The sequence below is a fragment of the Aspergillus multicolor genome, assembly GCF_047715735.1.
Source record: "Aspergillus multicolor strain CBS 133.54 unplaced genomic scaffold BDW74scaffold_3, whole genome shotgun sequence".
Lineage (NCBI taxonomy): Eukaryota > Fungi > Ascomycota > Eurotiomycetes > Eurotiales > Aspergillaceae > Aspergillus > Aspergillus multicolor.
Window position 1 is genome coordinate 364,538 of NW_027395954.1, and position 17,225 is coordinate 381,762.

General features: G+C 51.7%; 7 protein-coding genes across 7 annotated transcripts; 2 read left to right on the forward strand and 5 right to left on the reverse strand.

Annotated features, from left to right (window-relative positions):
• Positions 1–16: 16 nt before the first annotated feature.
• On the reverse strand, positions 17–566 carry BDW74DRAFT_145396 (uncharacterized protein). The gene has a single exon (XM_073723201.1). The coding sequence runs from the start codon at positions 346–348 to the stop codon at positions 133–135; it is 216 nt and encodes a 71-aa protein (XP_073587564.1). The 5' UTR covers positions 349–566; the 3' UTR covers positions 17–132.
• Positions 567–649: 83 nt separating this feature from the next.
• On the reverse strand, positions 650–1,450 carry BDW74DRAFT_145397 (uncharacterized protein). The gene has a single exon (XM_073723202.1). The coding sequence runs from the start codon at positions 1,054–1,056 to the stop codon at positions 856–858; it is 201 nt and encodes a 66-aa protein (XP_073587565.1). The 5' UTR covers positions 1,057–1,450; the 3' UTR covers positions 650–855.
• Positions 1,419–3,284, reverse strand: hasH (cytochrome P450 monooxygenase hasH; the record flags this gene model as incomplete). The annotated part of the gene is made up of 6 exons (XM_073726434.1): positions 1,419–1,643; positions 1,708–1,880; positions 1,940–2,159; positions 2,214–2,826; positions 2,885–3,069; positions 3,141–3,284. 6 exons carry the CDS (start codon positions 3,282–3,284, stop codon positions 1,419–1,421), a joined length of 1,560 nt encoding a protein of 519 aa, XP_073587566.1.
• Positions 3,285–4,114: 830 nt separating this feature from the next.
• BDW74DRAFT_174071 (uncharacterized protein) lies at positions 4,115–4,686 on the forward strand (the record flags this gene model as incomplete). Its single annotated transcript, XM_073727946.1, has 2 exons — positions 4,115–4,365; positions 4,416–4,686. The coding sequence occupies 2 exons, from the start codon at positions 4,115–4,117 to the stop codon at positions 4,684–4,686; spliced, it is 522 nt and encodes a 173-aa protein (XP_073587567.1).
• A 2,985-nt stretch (positions 4,687–7,671) lies between these two features.
• Positions 7,672–8,695, forward strand: BDW74DRAFT_187345 (oxidoreductase, short-chain dehydrogenase/reductase family; the record flags this gene model as incomplete). Its single annotated transcript, XM_073731464.1, has 2 exons — positions 7,672–7,786; positions 7,851–8,695. The coding sequence occupies exons 1-2, from the start codon at positions 7,714–7,716 to the stop codon at positions 8,693–8,695; spliced, it is 918 nt and encodes a 305-aa protein (XP_073587568.1). The 5' UTR covers positions 7,672–7,713.
• A 1,265-nt stretch (positions 8,696–9,960) lies between these two features.
• On the reverse strand, positions 9,961–11,979 carry BDW74DRAFT_165573 (uncharacterized protein; the record flags this gene model as incomplete). Its single annotated transcript, XM_073726435.1, has 3 exons — positions 9,961–10,359; positions 10,414–10,844; positions 10,905–11,979. The coding sequence occupies 3 exons, from the start codon at positions 11,977–11,979 to the stop codon at positions 9,961–9,963; spliced, it is 1,905 nt and encodes a 634-aa protein (XP_073587569.1).
• A 1,842-nt stretch (positions 11,980–13,821) lies between these two features.
• On the reverse strand, positions 13,822–15,923 carry BDW74DRAFT_187347 (uncharacterized protein; the record flags this gene model as incomplete). The annotated part of the gene is made up of 7 exons (XM_073731465.1): positions 13,822–14,293; positions 14,383–14,756; positions 14,847–15,095; positions 15,153–15,263; positions 15,326–15,417; positions 15,468–15,664; positions 15,727–15,923. The coding sequence occupies 7 exons, from the start codon at positions 15,921–15,923 to the stop codon at positions 13,822–13,824; spliced, it is 1,692 nt and encodes a 563-aa protein (XP_073587570.1).
• Between the last annotated feature and the right edge of the window lie 1,302 nt (positions 15,924–17,225).

Consider the following 17,225-nt stretch of genomic DNA (forward strand, 5'->3'; position numbering starts at 1 on the left):
GCCCACGAAGTTCAGCGGGTGATTCACCAATGACGGGAGATTTAACAAATGCTCGAATCTCCTGGCAGCATCGTCAGGCGGTCCCAGATACCACAGCTGGAGAAGCAAAATAGCCTTATTTTCCCCCCGACATCAGCAATGTGAAGGGCACTGCATTCTTGAGACGCTTACCTGCCTGTTTGGGGCACAGAACACCAGTCGTCCCTGCATCCCTCCTTCACAATGGACCTTCTCAACAGCTTCTGCAACGACTCCTGCATAGTCTGGCGCAAAGACAAGACAACTGTGCCATGTGTCATAGGCCCATGGGACGGCTCTAAATGTCGCCTCGACGACCACTCCGAACATATGACCACCGCCCCTAAGACCCCAAAAGAGATCGGGATTGAGCTGTTGCGACGCCTCGACCGCACGGGTTACTCCACATTTATCCACTATAACAACCCGGCACGAAATCAGGGTATCTGCTGCGTATCCCAAATGTCCTATGAAGCGCCCTATGCCTCCTCCAAGGGCGGCGCCAACCTATTCCTCGCGATTAGACTCCTATTCACGCCGGATGCTATGAGTCTTTTCTTACCAGGCCGACCTCGTTACAGGTTCCAGTAGCGATCGCCATTCCCACTGAACTTGCCGCCCTGACTCCGTCGCCCATAGTTGCACCTCCTTCAGCAATAAGCACTTGTTTCTCAGCGTCGACGGTGACCTTTCTCATCAACCTAAGATCAATGACAATGCCGGGGCACTTGACTGTCGAGAAGCCATTACTGTGGCCACCGCCTCGGACAACGAAAGGCCGTTGGTTTCGGATCGCATAAGAAACCTGAGGGTGTATGTCAGTGTATGTGGACGAGTTCATGAGGAACAGCACCCGCGGGAATTCCTTACTGCCGCAATGACATCTTGCTCGCCAGTAGGTTGAACTACTGCTGCAGGAACTTGCGCTCGGTAATTAGTCCAACGCTTGATCGCATCCGGCCAAGCCTCGTCGCCAGCAACAATGACATCGGAGTTCGCCAGACATTTCACTAGGTCGGCTTTAAGATCATCAGCCATGGTCACGGTGTCCAAAAATCTACCTTGGGCGATTTTTTAGAGTGAATCGCCATTTACAGCGTAAATCGCAATTTTGTCTCGGCCATCTGACTTCGGCGCCGTGCCGACGTCAAGCACATTTTACCCGCCGATACCCCCGACGAACAGCCGGGGGCCGGAATTCCGATAAGCAGGGAGCTATCCACGTGTTACAAACAGATTCAATAGCAAAGTTTGTCATTTGGCTATAGAGGTTTGCTGAAGCTTCTCTTCCACGTGTTGTTATCCGCCCAGTGCTCCCGGCGGCCTGCGCACAATGTAAATACGGTATCGGTCGCAAATATATGTTCGTACGCAAAATTGCCTACACAGCAATCGCCTTTCTAAACTGACGTCTTCCTGTCTTTCAACTTCACCTCAACCTCATACAATCCCACCCAGCTGGTCTTGTCGACCTGAAAATCCTCTTCCGCAGCTTCCATTGGCTGAAGAGAGACCTTATACCTCCCGAACAGGTGGTAGACCACAGCTTTGATGATTTTATCAGCAATATGCTGCCCTAGACATTTCCTTGGTCCATACCCAAACGTCGCCAGATTATAGCGCAGCTATATGACCGGTCTAGTCAGCTTTTCATACTTCTCCCACCGAAATGGATGTCAAACCACTTACCTGACTTTGCTTTATTCCCACGAACCGACCCGGCCGATAGGCTCGATTATCAGGGCCCCAGAATGGGTTCCTGATGTTGATCGAGAAAGCATCCACGATCACAGTCGTATCTTTGGGAATCACGAAATTGCCCAGCACTTTCTCTCTTGGGGGATTTTCCGGGAACGTAAATGCTATAGTTCGGTCAGACGGCTGCTGGTTGTCTGATGGGCAGTCCTACAGCCAAACTTACAAAGGACAGGCCGCAGCCGAAGCGATTCCAACAGGCAGTGGTGGAGAAGGGTGTCTTTTCTGGTTATATAATCCTCGCGTTCATTTTTGTTCTTTGCCATTTCCTCAACAAGATCAGCTTGGACATCCGGCGCATCGGCTAGAAGAATGATGCACGAGGAGATAACATGTGTGACGATGTCCAGGTTCGCAAAGGTAGATTCCGCGATGGTGTCAGTCACCTAGATATACCGTCAAAAGAGACATCCTTGTTCCAGACGCAACTATGGACTGACCTCGCTCGCCGTCAACTCGCCTCTTTCCGCCAACTCTGTGAGGACCACAAATGGGGCATCAGACGCCGTGGCCTTCCTAGTCATGTACATCTCCGCGTTGAAGTCCCTCCACCTCGTCTGATAATCCCTCGCATTCATCCAAGCCTTGCTGCCCAGATACTTGGTCAGCTTGGAGCGATGAATCCCGCCAGCCACGACCGCGCCAAAAACCTCCGAGTACCGCCGCCCAAGATCCCACAGGGCCTCCTGCTCAGCAGCGCTCATCGTTCCATAGAACATCGATGCGACCTCGAAGAAGGGGTATCGCTGCAGCGCCTGCGTCACATTAATAATAATGTCTCCATCTCCATTTCCTTTCCGAAACTGCCCGATGCCCTCGATGTATTGCTTGGCACTTGCATCCAAACTATCGCGGAAATATTGCAAGCTGGTCCGGTGCGAAAACATTGGGTCCAGCGTCCTCCGCAGATTTGTCCATCGATCCCCATTGATTAACCCCAGGCCGGACCCAAGAAGCTGGGTTAGCAGCCAGCCAGCGTTTGCCTGGGGCGCCTTGTTGTGGTCGGTCGACTGCTGATATAGAGCCTCAACGTCTTTCGGGTCGGTAATCACACTACTTTCCTGTCAGCATAGTTCTCGTGCTTACTCTGAGGACTCAATGAGAGACATACACTTCCGGTATGTCCGCGGCCCAAATCCGATAGGTCTTGCCGTATTCCGCCTCCCACTCCCAGCTCTTTGCTCGCGCTGAGAGAAACTTCTCGACCATTTGGCCGTTTGGGAATGCATAAGCGGGCCCGGGCATGTAGCCTCGCCCACTCGCGGCTGGGATCCGGTGTCTGAGAGATAGATAGCCCTGTAAAATTTCCGAACGATTCAGAAGTGCGCAATTGTTGATAAGCGGGACAAGACCAATGGGAAACTCACATTTAGAACCGTATCTAGCACCTTTCGTGGTCTAATCGCGATGCCTACCAGCAAAAGCAGTAGAGCCGCTGCAATAAGGCCGATAGCGAACGTTGTAGTCGGCACTGCTAAAAGGTATAATTTGGTGAGCTGAGTAATCCCCATCTTATCCGAGTGTGCTTCGCGAGTGTGCTTCGCAAGTGAACTTACCAAATCCCTCCTAGTGCATTCGGCTTACTTGTATTTGTAGTCGCTGCTCAAGCGCGGGGTCACGTTGTGCAAACAGGATCTTCGGCGCGTAATGTTCGGCGTCGGCGAGAATCGAGGCTGAATCACTAGCTTGTCCGTACCTAGGGTAGTCTGCTTACTTTCCCATGGCCAGTAAGCCTCTGTCGCACTGCTTCTATGGCTCGCTCGGGTTGTGTGATGTGGAAAGCGTTGACTGTAGAGCGGAGTTGACATACTTGTAAATTCACTGACCAGACAGCCCAAGTCAGGATATCAATCCATGCCGATGTCGTAGACTCATGATTTAGTATCACTCATAATGGCGCTACCAGAGGGAATTTTCCCGATGATAGGATATGGTGAGAACGTAGAGCGTCGAATAGCTGGCACAATGCTGAAGTTGAAAAGGTTGGTGGTCTGGTGCCCTTTCCTCGGGTAGTTGGGAGCAGGATAATTCCTTGTCTTCTGCGAGCCTCAGTCTCTGTCTTGATTCATTACCTATCCCTCACTTTGCACTTATGGTGACCTGACTTTTGTCTCACAACACGCGCTGCTCAGAGCTTTACTTATCGGCGCTTCCCCTCTCTCTAGCCACCAATTTTTCCCAAAGAGATCTCGCTATATCCAATGGCTTAATCAAGCAACAGCCTCTGGATCGCAAGAACACAGTGCTTATGAGCCCTCACCGCATCGCACAAGCTATAAAGACTACTACAAGGCTGACTTTGACCTTCTCCATCCCAGCTGCTTACTCCACTGCTACAGTCATGCCTCTGATAACCCTTCCACCGGAGCTACTGCTCATGATCGCCAAGAACCTCGACGCTCCAAGCGACCTGAATTCCTTTAGCCAAGCGAGCAAACGGCTGTACCCCATCGTATCCGACGTGCTCTATCGCGGCAACATCACAGTTGATGACTGCTCGGCACTATTTTGGGCGGCCCGTCAAGGAATGACTGGTACTATCACACGGATTCTTGGATACGGAGTCGACGTGGATACTAGGGACGATACGAAGTGACACTTCTTCTCTACGCGGCAGAATACGGTCATCTTGACGCCGCCAGGATACTCCTCCAGCACGGCGCCGACCTCACCACGCAACCCGCACCCGAGTATCCTGATATACCCGACGCATACGGACCTGCAATATTTGAGGCCGCGAGGGAGGGCAGAAACGTGATGGTAGAATATCTTTTGGACAACGGCACTGACGTAAATCAACAGCGGGCGGGGGAGCTCATAGTATCCATGCTTGAAGCTGCTATAAGTGGCGGCCACAGCTCGACAGTTCAGCTCTTAAATAGAGATCCCGGTATGGAACATCTCTCGTCGTAGTAGCATATTATGGGTCCTTGGATGTAATCTTGGTTTTACTGCGAAACGGAGCCAATAATGAAGGTGAGCAGGATTTCTGGGGCACAGCCCATCAAACAGCAGCCGAAAAAGGACATAAGGAAGTGGTCAAGCTGTTGATTGAATGGGGGGCAAATGTCAAGACGCACGTTGGCATTTGGGGCACGGCATTGATATCTGCGAGAGAAGGATTATCACCTGCATGTTCGCGTATCATACAGATGTTGCTCGATCACGGTGCTGACCCCGCGCAACTGACCGAGGAGTATTGGACTCGCTTTCCTGCCTTTGGAGAAGAAACAGCCCCGGGAACATAGACATGTTTAGACGGGCAGAATTGGCTTTGCCTTGAGCTATCCATAAGCTTTCCCGTGGATAGCTCTTCACAGATAAATCATTTGCCAGAGAGGAGGACTTTTATAGTACTTATTGGTGTTTCTCCTAGGTGATTAATTCAGGTTTGCATCTGTGTGCTGACGTCTCAGCGCATTGAGGCAGGCCATGTTCCTCCCGAATAGATATAAAAATCGAGCAAAATAGCACGAGTGAATCCACACCCGAGGAGTGGCTCTTATAGCATAAGGCGACATATAACGGCTAACGTCTTGTGTTGATGTGATGCAACAACGTAGGGACGACCCTAGTAAAGGGCCCAATTTCCCTGGTAAGTGCTTTCAACTGAATTTCATACGCATAGACTGGAGGTATAGATTCGTAGTACTATCTCGGTCTTCTTCGACAGCCTAGGTATTATAGGTTTGATGTCTAGGAGGTGCACCTCGCTCCCGCCTCGCATTTCTCTCACCTTCCAGCTTAATCGCCCCTCCCTACTCCCAAAATCCCACGCAGAGCGCTCCTCCACTCCCACCTTCTCCCCTCTTGTCTAAGAACAGATACATTCAAGTAAGACTCTGTCCAGTTTTTTCCATTCATCAAGAAAATGCCTTTTATAACCCAATTCTATGCTGCGCATTTCTATCAGACGTTTCTTCCCGTTCCAATCACATCGACGAACCAAACAATCCGCAACAATGTCCTTCCTATCCCTTCCGTCGGTGTTGATCCTCATGGTCGCCCAAAACCTCACATCCAACCGTCACATCAATGCCTTCACTCGCACAACTAGAGTGCTCTACCCTCTCCTGAACAAATTTCTCTATAGAAGGGACATCACCACTCGATGGAAAAAGAACGCATTACACTGGTACTACAACCTCCCCAGTGCGGAATCAATGCGGCAGTTTCTCAAGTACGGAGCTGATGCCGACTAACGGGACAGGGTCAAACGCACACTCCTTCTCTTCGTCGCCTTGAAAGGGGAAGTTAGTAGCGGAGGTTCTTCTACAGCACAGTGCCGATATCCACGCAATGGCTTCCTGTGTTCTCAAAGCGTTCGAGGGGCCTACGGAGTACAGATGTGGCCCGCCACTTCTTGAAGCCGCAAGGAAGGATCGGTACGAGATAGTAAAGCAACTGCTCAATCATGGTGCCGATATCAATCACACACAAACTGCACACCCCTTCACTTGCGCACTCGAGGCGGCGATATACTGGCGTCGCGGCAAAATCGCTAGACTCCTGCTGGATCGTGGCGCGAACATTGAGACCTCTGGTGACTACCCATCGTCGCTTATCCTAGCCTCAAAGGTTGGCGATGCAAAAATGGTTACACCCTTGATGATCAGAGGGGCGAACACAGAAACTCAACATCCGACATATAATACTGCCCTACACATAGCCGTTACTCGAAGCGGCACAGCGAGGATGGCCATGACCAAAAAACTATTGAAGAGGGAGCGAACGTCAATACCACTCGTGCAGACGGTCATACCGCTCTCTCGCTCGTCCGCGCGTTGCTTGCCTTCCAGGACGTGGAACCGCTGCTCCTTGCGTATGGAGCCGATCCGTCTATCCGACCAAAGCAATCATCTCATTCAACCATGCCTGTCTGGAGCAGACATTAGCGCAGCAACGATTTCCTTTGCTTTGGTATTTAGTGATCATCAACACCGTTTCATTTCAAAATTGAGACATAATGGGTCTGCCTCTAAGATTTCTGATATTCCGAACCGTGGGGGAGCAAGGAGTGGCAAGTTTTGGCGCTATAATCGAATAGTAGCAGTCCTTTCGAAGGTTCCATCTTTTCAAATATACATCAATGAAAGGTTAAATTGTACCCTCTTCACATGCTGTTCCTTCGCACTGTCGCTGTTCCCTCATACTATCTCTGTACCCAGGCGTGCCAAACCACATCTTACTTCCACGTCTGGAAACCAATGAGAAAAGCATAACCACCATACCCGTATATTTCTTCTACTGATAGCCTGGCTGCATGCCGTCGGCCTAGGCTGATTCTTCTGATTCCAATGTATCCTATCGATCCCACACCATAGTACTACCGTGTAGTACTACCGTGTAGTGCTTCAGTGGGAGTCAGACTAAATAAAACTGATTAACGTGGAGAAAGTTACATAAGATATAAACAAGACACCTAGTACTTATTATTTTCAGTAAGCAACCCATCCGCCAACGCCGCCAACTCGTATTGGTGCGGAAAGCCATGTCGGACAGGCCAGCTGGTCTTGGCGCCAACACTGCGATCCCGACGGGACGGGAAGTTGAACATGCACCTTTGGCCCTGGCCAGATTTCCAAACACCATTACGACTCTCAAGCTGAAAGGAAAACATAGAGTTGAGCTTCGAACTCTTCGTTTAAAAGGGCTGCCTGTCGAGTCATGGATCTAGGTTCCTCGCTCGGAATGGTCAAGCGCGGCTCTACTACGACGACCAATCACGGTGCGATGAAGACGACACGGCCAATCAGGCGAAGCCTGAGCCCCGCCAGCTTGTGGCTTGTGTTTGGGGCTCCGCTCCTCCGTCTTGCTCTTATACTGCCCGATTTCCATCTTTTCAGGAGCAGAATCATCGTCTTTCTGCATTCCTCTTCTTGCTACAACCTCTCTCTCCTTATCTCTCTTCTATACATTACCAGAGCTCCCCATTCCAAGATGCCTGCCAACTCATTCGACCCTGCAAACGACATCCCAGATCTATCTGGAAAAGTCATTCTCGTCACAGGAGGTAAGTCTACTTTCCATCCGCATCATCTAGTATTAGACCATTTCCTAACTCCTTGATTTTGTAGGAACGGCCGGCCTCGGCGCAAACTCCGTCCGCGAGCTCGCCAAACACTCACCAGCCCACATCTACATCACAGGCCGCAACGCCAAATCTGCCGACACCCTCATCCAAGAAGTCGCCGCGTCCGGCAGCAAGACCCGCGTCTCTTTCATAACCTGCGACCTCGCCTCCCTGGAATCCGTTCGACGCGCAGCAGACGAGTTCCGCGCAAAGGAGACCCGCCTCGATATCCTCCTCTGCAGCGCTGGCATCATGGCCACGGACCCCGGTCTCACGGCGGACGGATACGAGGTGCAGTTCGGGACGAACCATCTCGGCCACGCGCTGCTGATTCAAAAGCTGCTGTCCGTAATGCAGCATACAGTAACACTGAGCGGTGGTAGCGACGTCCGAATCATCCTCGTCACATCGCTCGGCTTTAAATTTCACCCCTGCGACGGGATTTCCTTCGACACACTCAAAACCACACAAGAAGGTTTCATGGGCTCGTGGGTGCGCTACGGGCAAAGCAAGCTCGCCAACCTGCTGTACGCGCGCGAGCTGTCGCGCCGGTACCCCGACATCACCTCTGTCAGCGTGCACCCCGGTGTCGTGAATACAGGGCTGGTGGAGAACCTGAGCAAGGCGCGGCAGGCGTTTGTCTGGGCGACGAGCTTCCATAATATGGTGACGCCGGCGGAGGGGATAAAGAATCAGCTTTGGGCGGCGACGAGTCCTAAAGCGGGGGTTGAGAATGGGGCGTTTTATGAGCCTGTGGGTGTTTTGGGGGGGTTGGATAAGATGGCGGGGGATGATGGGTTGGCTGTTAGACTGTGGGATTGGACGGATGCGGTGTTGGAGGGGTTTTAGAGTTGATTTTGGAGTTTGTTTGGAGTCTATGGATGATAGTTAGAGTTAGAGAGAGACGTTGATAATAGTGAGAATTGTTACCTCTAGATCACATGCAATCATCGAGGTCAGCTCCTAAGTGAGCACTCCTGCCCATGGAGGCCTGAGCTGCCTTGGGATGAACAATCAAAATTCAAGGAGAGAGGCAACAACGAGAATTGCTTGCCCCAGCCTACCGAACGTTCGCTTCCTCAGTTGAGGCACCGCTGGCAGCCAGCTGACAAGAGCTACCAGACGCACGTTGCCCAATCCATAATTATCATATTTTGCAGGGTAAATAGTGCAGCTTATGCTGACTCTCAAGCGGACAGACAGACTGGGGGTAGCTCGTGTTCTCAACAATCCTCCAGCACTAGTCAGGGTCGCTTTTCCTAACCAGACCGGCACACCGAGCCCTATCCGGGCAACCCCCACCTAGGGTAGGTAGTCATCGTCCAGTCTACGGCCTAGCAAATTAGAACATGATACATCAAAGCCCGCGACATATCTTTTGAACAAAATCAGAAGCAGCGCTGCGCTAGATGGACGGCTCAGGCTCAAGCGCTTTTCCGTCCGCTATGGAGGTCGGTAGGGTTGCTCCTTCCTCCGCCAGCAGTGCAGCTCGAAACCATTCCGGCTCTGTGCATGTGCCTCTCCATTGCTTCCTTTTCAGTTTTCGACGGGCTGGAACAGTGCACACAAGGCACGCCTGGCCTGGGGGTGTTCCTGTCTGCCTACCCTGGGCTTGCTTCTAGCTGGAGGGTGATGTACTCAGCAACCCCTTCATCAGACGCACGTTGCTATTCACGGGTTGATCAATCTGGTTTGTTTTCTATCCATGATGCTAATAGCTTACTTTGCCAAGAAGAATAGGGTAGGAACCAAAGTGCTGACATCGACGCCATTAGCATCTGCCCTGCTTCAGTCCCGTCCCGCTATTCCACACGTCTCGCCTACGTCGTCGAATAGTCGCGCATAACCCGTCCATTCCTGGAGTCGGTGGCCATCAAGGCAGCGCATTATCGGCGGGAAATGGAAAACCGATTGAAGTGAAAGCGAGGAGGACATTTGGGCGACGGGCACCGGGTCTGTCGTGCTTTGCCAAGGAAACAATCTCTCTACGCGGGAAAGTACCAGGTACCTACGTTTTAAGCGGCGGTATTTGCTCTGCCCGTGCTGGTTCGATTGGTTCACTTATATACAGAAGCTGGGGAAAAAACGCGACTAAATAAAGATAAAAAACTAGTCTAGGTACTGGCGCGGTACAGACGGATTCCATGGACACCAGTAATGCGCTTGATGTCTTCGAGGAGGTCACGCGCTGCCGTGAAGTACCCAATCTCATTGGTACCAGCTCCTCCAAATAGCATTCCCATGACGGCACCAGTGCGATCGAATATCAGGGATCCAGCGTCGCCCGCCTTGACCACCACTCTACCTGGGCGTACAATGACGTGCTCCCATGTGGGGAATGACACTCGCTCTCCGTTTACAATACGAGTGGCTATTCTGCACGTGCGGAGATTACCGTATTCCCCCGCGGTATATCCCGTTGCCCTGCCAGTCTTGTAGAGTGGCTGGTTATCCTCCGGGAGCTCCATGGCAAAGTCGGTGAGCCGGGTGAGATTTGGGCCACCGGGAGGGATCTAACAGAGTATATTAGCGACAAACTCTTGAGAATTGACCAGAGCACCACCTACCGTTAACGTGTTATCTCCTGGGGCTCGACTATTACCAGGCATTATCAAGGCCCAATCCCGGATTGAGAATTCCCGGAGCTTGTCCGCGGAGGGTGCCTCTCGAAGGCCAGATGCTGCCAACACTGTCCCAAGCTTTATCCCAGGACTTTGGACGAATGCTCTGATATGGTTGAGCTCTTTCCTCGACTTGGCTAGGGACGTGGCTATAATCTCCCACCGCTTTTCAAGGTAAGGTAGAACAAACTCGTCCTGGGATCGCAGCTGCTGAACTTGCCGGTATACATGATTCGACTCGTCTTGGTCGATGCTGGCTTTCAGGCTTCTTTTTCCGGCCTCGATATCCCAATGACTCGGGGAATTTACCGGCAGGAGCCGGGTCTTGTTATCCTCTTCGGCCGGTTTAACACCCTCCTGCTTCCATTTTTGGACCACTAAAGTTGTGTTAGCCTCGGCGTTTATCAAGGATTGTCGTGGAAAGGTGCTGAACTCACGTTGCAGGTCTTTTGGGGACAGACTGCTCTCGCTGGGGAGACAGCAGTGTGAACAAGTGATGGCGAAGGGCAGCCAAGTCCCAGTTTTCGGGTTTTGTATTTCGACCCACCCGCCCAGTGTTCCGTTGGCATCCTTTATGCTGGCCGGACTGATGCTGGATCCGAGATTTGGATTGATTCGGCAGTCACGAGGTGTGACTCCACTATCCTCGAAGTCACTACCACCGGTGATGTGGTTGTCCTTGTGGATCGTGACCGCGACGTCGGTAAGCTCGTGGATCTCGAGGACAGCCACCACCTGCTCCCTTACCTGCTTCCAGTCGCGCGTAGCGGAGCGATCGACACCCAGGAGCACGGTCGAGGGGCAGTGCCGGCGGTCTCTATGGCTGCCGATGCGAAAACATCCGATTGTGAATACACCAGTAGTATCAATGGTATTGAAAATCTCAAGGGCAACTCGCTGCCATATAGGAAAGATGGTGTCGTGCGGCTGACAAGGGTGAATCAACGGAGGCCGCGCGAAGCGCTCATCGACTATCTCGACCGAAACCAATTTGTCGGTGAGATTTTTGCCGCGGATGAGGTGGAAGAGTTTCCGCGCCAACGTCAGCCACATGGTCCCGACTCTTGATACATCGCTGCGGCTTGCTACGATCAGCAATGTGAGTTCTGGAGCGCGGTGCGGCTCGTATACCGAGCGGCGACCGCAGAACTGCATGTCGCTTGGGTAGACGTCCTCGCGTTGACAGATGTCTCGCAGCTCCGTCATAAGCGCATAGGTCTGCGTTGGCTGAAGATTATAATATTGTGGCTCCCGCAGAAACTTATGGAGCGTCTCGCACGGCGACTCGCAGAGCATCGGCCCACCTGCTCTTAAATCGGTCTCTATGAATCCATTTTGCCTGGTAGGTGCGGAGTCGCTAGACGAGCCATACGTTCGCCTGGACCGAGCAGCTCGGTGGTGCTGTGTAGCAACGGGAGTTGGATCTTGGGGGGGTTGAATGAGTGGTGATGCGTACGTGATTTCGGTGGGGAAAATGGGCGCGATTAGCGGGTTAAGAAGCATGGTAGTCATGGCTGTTTGTATATGAAGGTTCTTCTAGCTGATAATTTGGGTCTTTGTGCTGCAATAAGCTTAATAACCCGTGGTGCTGTGATGATTGAAGATGGATGAGAAAGATGGGGAGAAGACGATTCGAGCTGGAGTTCGAGGAGCAATTGATACCCGGATTTCTACGCCGACACGATGAAGGAATGAGTCACTATAAAAGCTATAGCTGCTAGGTGATGATTGAGTACCAAGTGGTGCGTGGATGGGAATTGCTCTCCGGAACCCTAAACTCGGCGGTTCACATGTGCTCCTCTGCCATCTGCAAGTTACCAGCTGACGTACAATCGGTGACGTAGGAACCTTCCATGGGAAAACCAGATAGCCGGTCACTGCCTCCAAGCTTCTTCGCTTTTTTTATAGTTCACAAAGGGTCTCGGGGTCTCCAAAGGCGGCATACGTCCAGTATCTCATCAAGAATAAGCTTAATGGAAGCTGATACAGTATCTAGATGCTGGGCCCGAGCTATGTCAGACCCTAACAGGTGCCTCGTTGGCCGCATAATTAACCTTGCGCAGGTCTCAGCAACCTAGTTCGTCTCTATCGTCACCAGGTGACAGACGACCTGCACTGCTGTTGGTGAAGTGGTCTCCGGTCACTTGTTGCTGTCACCGGGCCGCAGTACTCCAAGTCTCTACTCTAGCCTTTAATGGCCTGGCAGTCACTGCGATGTGAATTATTCTTTCCACCTGGGCCTACTATCCAGGCCTACTGGGTGCTATATGCCACGTACTCGAGGGTCTGCTCGCGGTGCGCCTGATAGGTGAATGTAGATTACTACCGGCAACCTAGGTACCTATGGTACGTTAAGAGGGCGGTAGCGGTATCCAGTCAAATTACATGGGGCTTGATGAGCCTACCTAGACGCTTTTGGAGTGTTCACCACATGACCCCAGAGAACAGGGTAGAATAAGAAGCTAGAACTTAGGAATTTATTCGAAATTAAGAGGACCGACTTCATCAACAGGAGGCACGGTAGGTGATAGGTATCATAGCTAGTCACTGCCGAGGGCTCAGATGCCGTTACTGACTTTGCCTGTGCTAATAGTTGTTTTCCAGAATGCTTCATCTGCAGTGCTCTACGTACGCCAGGCGGGCAGCGCTTTCCTATGTAGGCTCCAGGAGGGGCGCGTGGAAGTGGAGCTGGAGGCTCCGGGTAGTCTTATTCTTCCCCCCATGAATCTTTAGGTTCGTGTACATACTAGCTGCAGTAATTATATACATGGAAATTCCCGGAAAGCTCTCTGGTGTTAACGATGACTGTTCGAGGCGGGTGCGGAAGTCCAAGACTGCTACAGTGAGTCCTTAGGAAGGGAATGATTAAGCGAGACCTGGGGGATTGGTCCAACACGTCCACCATTTTCTTGCTCAAGAAGAACCTTGCCTTTCAGGTTCTATCTTCTATCTGCTATTCTCCAGCTATGGAGTCGATAGACGGCGTTTCGTCGAGTCCCAATCATTCATTTTTATATCATTTTCCCAAGGTGCGGATGGTCCCAAGTGCTACCACTCGGTACGGCATATTCTGTCCCTCATCGTTCATTGCGCTCATATTGCAGGTAAAGTCTGTCGTTTGGTCAACAAATTTTGATTTATAATCACTAGGATGTTTTCGTGTACGTTAGAGCTATCTACCTGCTCTGCAATGCTCCTAAACAATCGGTAGCACCACGTAATTCTCAAACTGAGCACCAATGTGGATCGAAACAGTTCCCCCATGCTTTCTTTCGTTCCTGTGGACATTTGCATCCAGGTCAGCATACCATCACCACCATTTTGAAATGAACAGCATCAAGAAACAAATGGTACTCACCTATCAATCGAATCCGCGCACGTGAAAAACGACGTCCCGCGGGGATCCTTAGGCGCCACCTCCAAAACAAGGCGCTCCCCCTTCTGCACAACAACATTCGTTGGCCAGAGCTCGCACTGCAAGTCATAGATCTCCCCTTCGATGACTTCCTTTGCGTCGCGGCGCAGATGGCTAAGGGTCGGAAACGGCAGGGGTTTAGTGTAACCGGGGTAAGGCGTCGTCGTTAGGGTCCGGTGGGATGCGCGAATCCAGCCAAAGGTTACTGCCGTGGGGTCGCCGGTGCTGGATGTATAGGTGCTTTCCTCGCCGTCCTGGCTGATCTTGCGCAATGCTGCAAAGATATCGATTTCGGCCGGGCAGTCCCGGTTGGAGCGGTTGGTCAGGGACACGGAGAGGCGTAGGGTGATGTGGCCGCAGATCTCGTATTCGGTTTCGGCGAGAAGAGTGTGGAAGGATACTCCATTGCCGCTGTCCGTCAATTTTAGCCAACTCGACAGTGGGCGAGAAAGAATAGAGAAGCGGGTTGGGGGTGCACCAACTCAAAACCCTTGAAAGACACCATGGTCTCTGTGTTCGGACGAGCTGCATCTAACAGACCCTCTGCGGCAAGGAACCGCTTCTCATAGCGGGTGCGTGCGATTGGCCACTCTTGTTCATTGCGCCATTCATGCTTCAACTCAGCCTCGAAGGAATTCGGGGAATGTGTGCCGCGTCGAACCGCGAAAGCCACCGGAGCCTGCTGGCCAGATCGCCATCCAGCATAATCATCATCCTTGAGGTAGCAGTCGTAGAACGAGCGCTGGGTGGAGATGTAGGGTTCGGCGTAGTACGGCAGGTCGTGGCGGCCGGTATGGATGCGGACGAATTTCTCCTGAGACCCGGCGCGCATGTAACCTAGCACGTTACCGCGTAGATGTAGATTAAGACCACCCTATCAAATACAAGTTAGACCGCAAGCATACTTCAACCCGGCTGTCGACTAGGATTGGGGTGAATAGATTGTGAGAGGAGAAGCACTGACCCAATTGCCAACGCTGAGTAGAGGCACCTGTATCCGCGAGTAATCCTCGTGCACCATTTTATCAGCATAATACTGGTCGCCGATAAACTCATTCCCTCGGATAGAATCCCCAGGTACGTCGATGTTTTCCGCCAGGATTTCATCTGAAAACGTTCCTTCGGTCGAGTCGGGACCGAATCCACCTGCTTCTCTGTCCCGACTGCCGTACTGGATGGGTTTTATTTGCTTGGAGAACCAAGACCGGGCGAACTGTTCAAAGTGTGAGTGCCACTCAATGGGCAAAGAATAGTAGAACGGGGGCCATACACCGTCGCAGAATATGCCGCCATGGCGCGAAGCATCACGGTACCAATCTGCCATGCCTTCCCAGGGGACAATACAGGCCAAGCCGCGGGGTTGTCGTGCGGCAGTAGGCCACTACATCGCCACCAGTTTAGATCCAATGAACTTTTTTCAAGACGGGCTTGATGTTTATTTACCTGGTTAAGTGCTAGATAGGAGATTCCTGTCAAGCCAACCTTCCCAGTTGACCACTCCTGATCAGCTGCCCAAGTGATAGCGGTCGCATAGTCTATTGGAAGTGGGTCAACCCAGCTCAAAAACAACTTAGAGAAGGCTGACCATCGAAATTCTGGGTGCTGAAAAGCCTCAGGTGCCCTGGAGAATTACCCGTCCCTCGCTGATCGCATATTACCACTGCGTAACCTCTAGGACACCAATAAGCAGGGGACGGAGCTTCCCAAGCAAGGTGATCACAATGGTGCTCCTGGGGTATGAGCTCTGCAGATTTTTTGTAGGCGCTACATCTTGCATATGGACTAATACCCGGTTAGATATGGTGTCTGACGGTAGGAGCGGGCTATGTTTTGGCAAGACGTACACATCCTTGCCGTACGGCGTAGCCGTCATGAGAACTGGCCACCTCGGACCCCCGGACCGTGGAAAGAAGACATTCGCGCGGATGCGCCCTCCATCAGAAAGCGGGATCTCCTCGTTTATTCGAGCAATATAACGAGGATCTTTGTCGTCCACGGTGGTGATACAGCCGAGGGGTTTGAGGGGAGGAATGTAGACCATTGCTAATAGAGCTAGAAACCAGAGAATCTGTATAGTAGAGTAATGTCCATGCGAGCTTGGAAAGTTGGGGAAGCAGAGCACGATTGAAGTATACTCTTGATAATATTGATTGAAATAAGCCTCGCATTAACGGACGGAGTTAGGCGGACATCCGGCGCTACTGTTTGCCCCGGCCGCTTTGGTTAGGCTTCTTTGCAGAGCAGCATCGCCCGTTGAGACCCCTCGGGGCCCCGCACGAATCCATTGTCGGATTTTTAGCCCTTCAAATGTTGAAGCGAACTCGCCTCCGACCAATTCTGGTACAAGATCGACGCTGTCTTTGGTTATCGTTCCCCGTACCAGGAGGGTGCACTCACTAATGCCATGTTTTGATGATAGCAAGACAGCAATGAGAGTCCCGAGGCTCTCTACAGAGTGCGGGGTAAGAATGTTGGTACTCTAGCATATGCCGGTACAACAGGGTATTGTAAATCAATCCCTAGTAGGGGTCGTCAATGGCGTCTTCGGTCTCGGGCTCGGTCTTCGCTTTTCATTCGGCCCCGCGCCGCATTCTGCTTCGTCCGAAGGCCGTTGTGGAGTCAGCACGATAATTCGAACATTACTATACTCATCACATCCTTATCCTCTGCAAGACAGCAGTCCGTATTGAATCAGCCACCGGGTGGGAAGTACCTCTGAGCTAATAAACGTCTCGATAGGCCGAAAGTGGCTTGCTAGCAATGTCAGATGGCGTAAAAGTACTGATACTTGCCGGACCGTCTGTCGACTTGGCCTGGATGGACAACAGGTAGATATAGGATGACGTTCGGAGGCAGGTTGACAATGTTTTGTTTATGTTTTTATCCTTATCAATTTTTGTTACTGAAGATCAAGCACATACGACCACAGGGTGTGGAGAACAGGGCTTCCCGTCCGCTCAGCCGTACTTAAGCCACACGCCGGCTGGTTAGTAGTATGGTGGGTGACCACATGCGAATCCCAGCTGTTGTATGTTTTTCTTTTTGATCTTTTCAGCGACACAGTGGCCAAAATGCTGCTTTTTTTTACAAGGACACTATACAGACAGGAGAGGCAGATCCAGTAGATAAAATAGTCTTCATGTCCAGCCCTCTGGTGTTGTCGCGTTACCCGCTACATGTTATACCCATTGGCAATGGCGATGCAGATGTATATTATTTACCATCAGCAACAGACACCCGTGACGTTGGAGATCTGTTGCGTACTGTCGCAAAAGCCCGAGCTGAGCTCGCGGCTACCGCCCACGGCCTAAATGTTGGCCTTTCTTTGTAATTCCTAGCAAAG

Coding starts and splice junctions, on each gene's coding strand:
- BDW74DRAFT_145396 (XM_073723201.1), bottom strand. CDS start 348: ATGTTCGGAGTGGTCGTCGAGGCGACATTTAGAGCCGTCCCATGGGCC.
- BDW74DRAFT_145397 (XM_073723202.1), bottom strand. CDS start 1,056: ATGGCTGATGATCTTAAAGCCGACCTAGTGAAATGTCTGGCGAACTCC.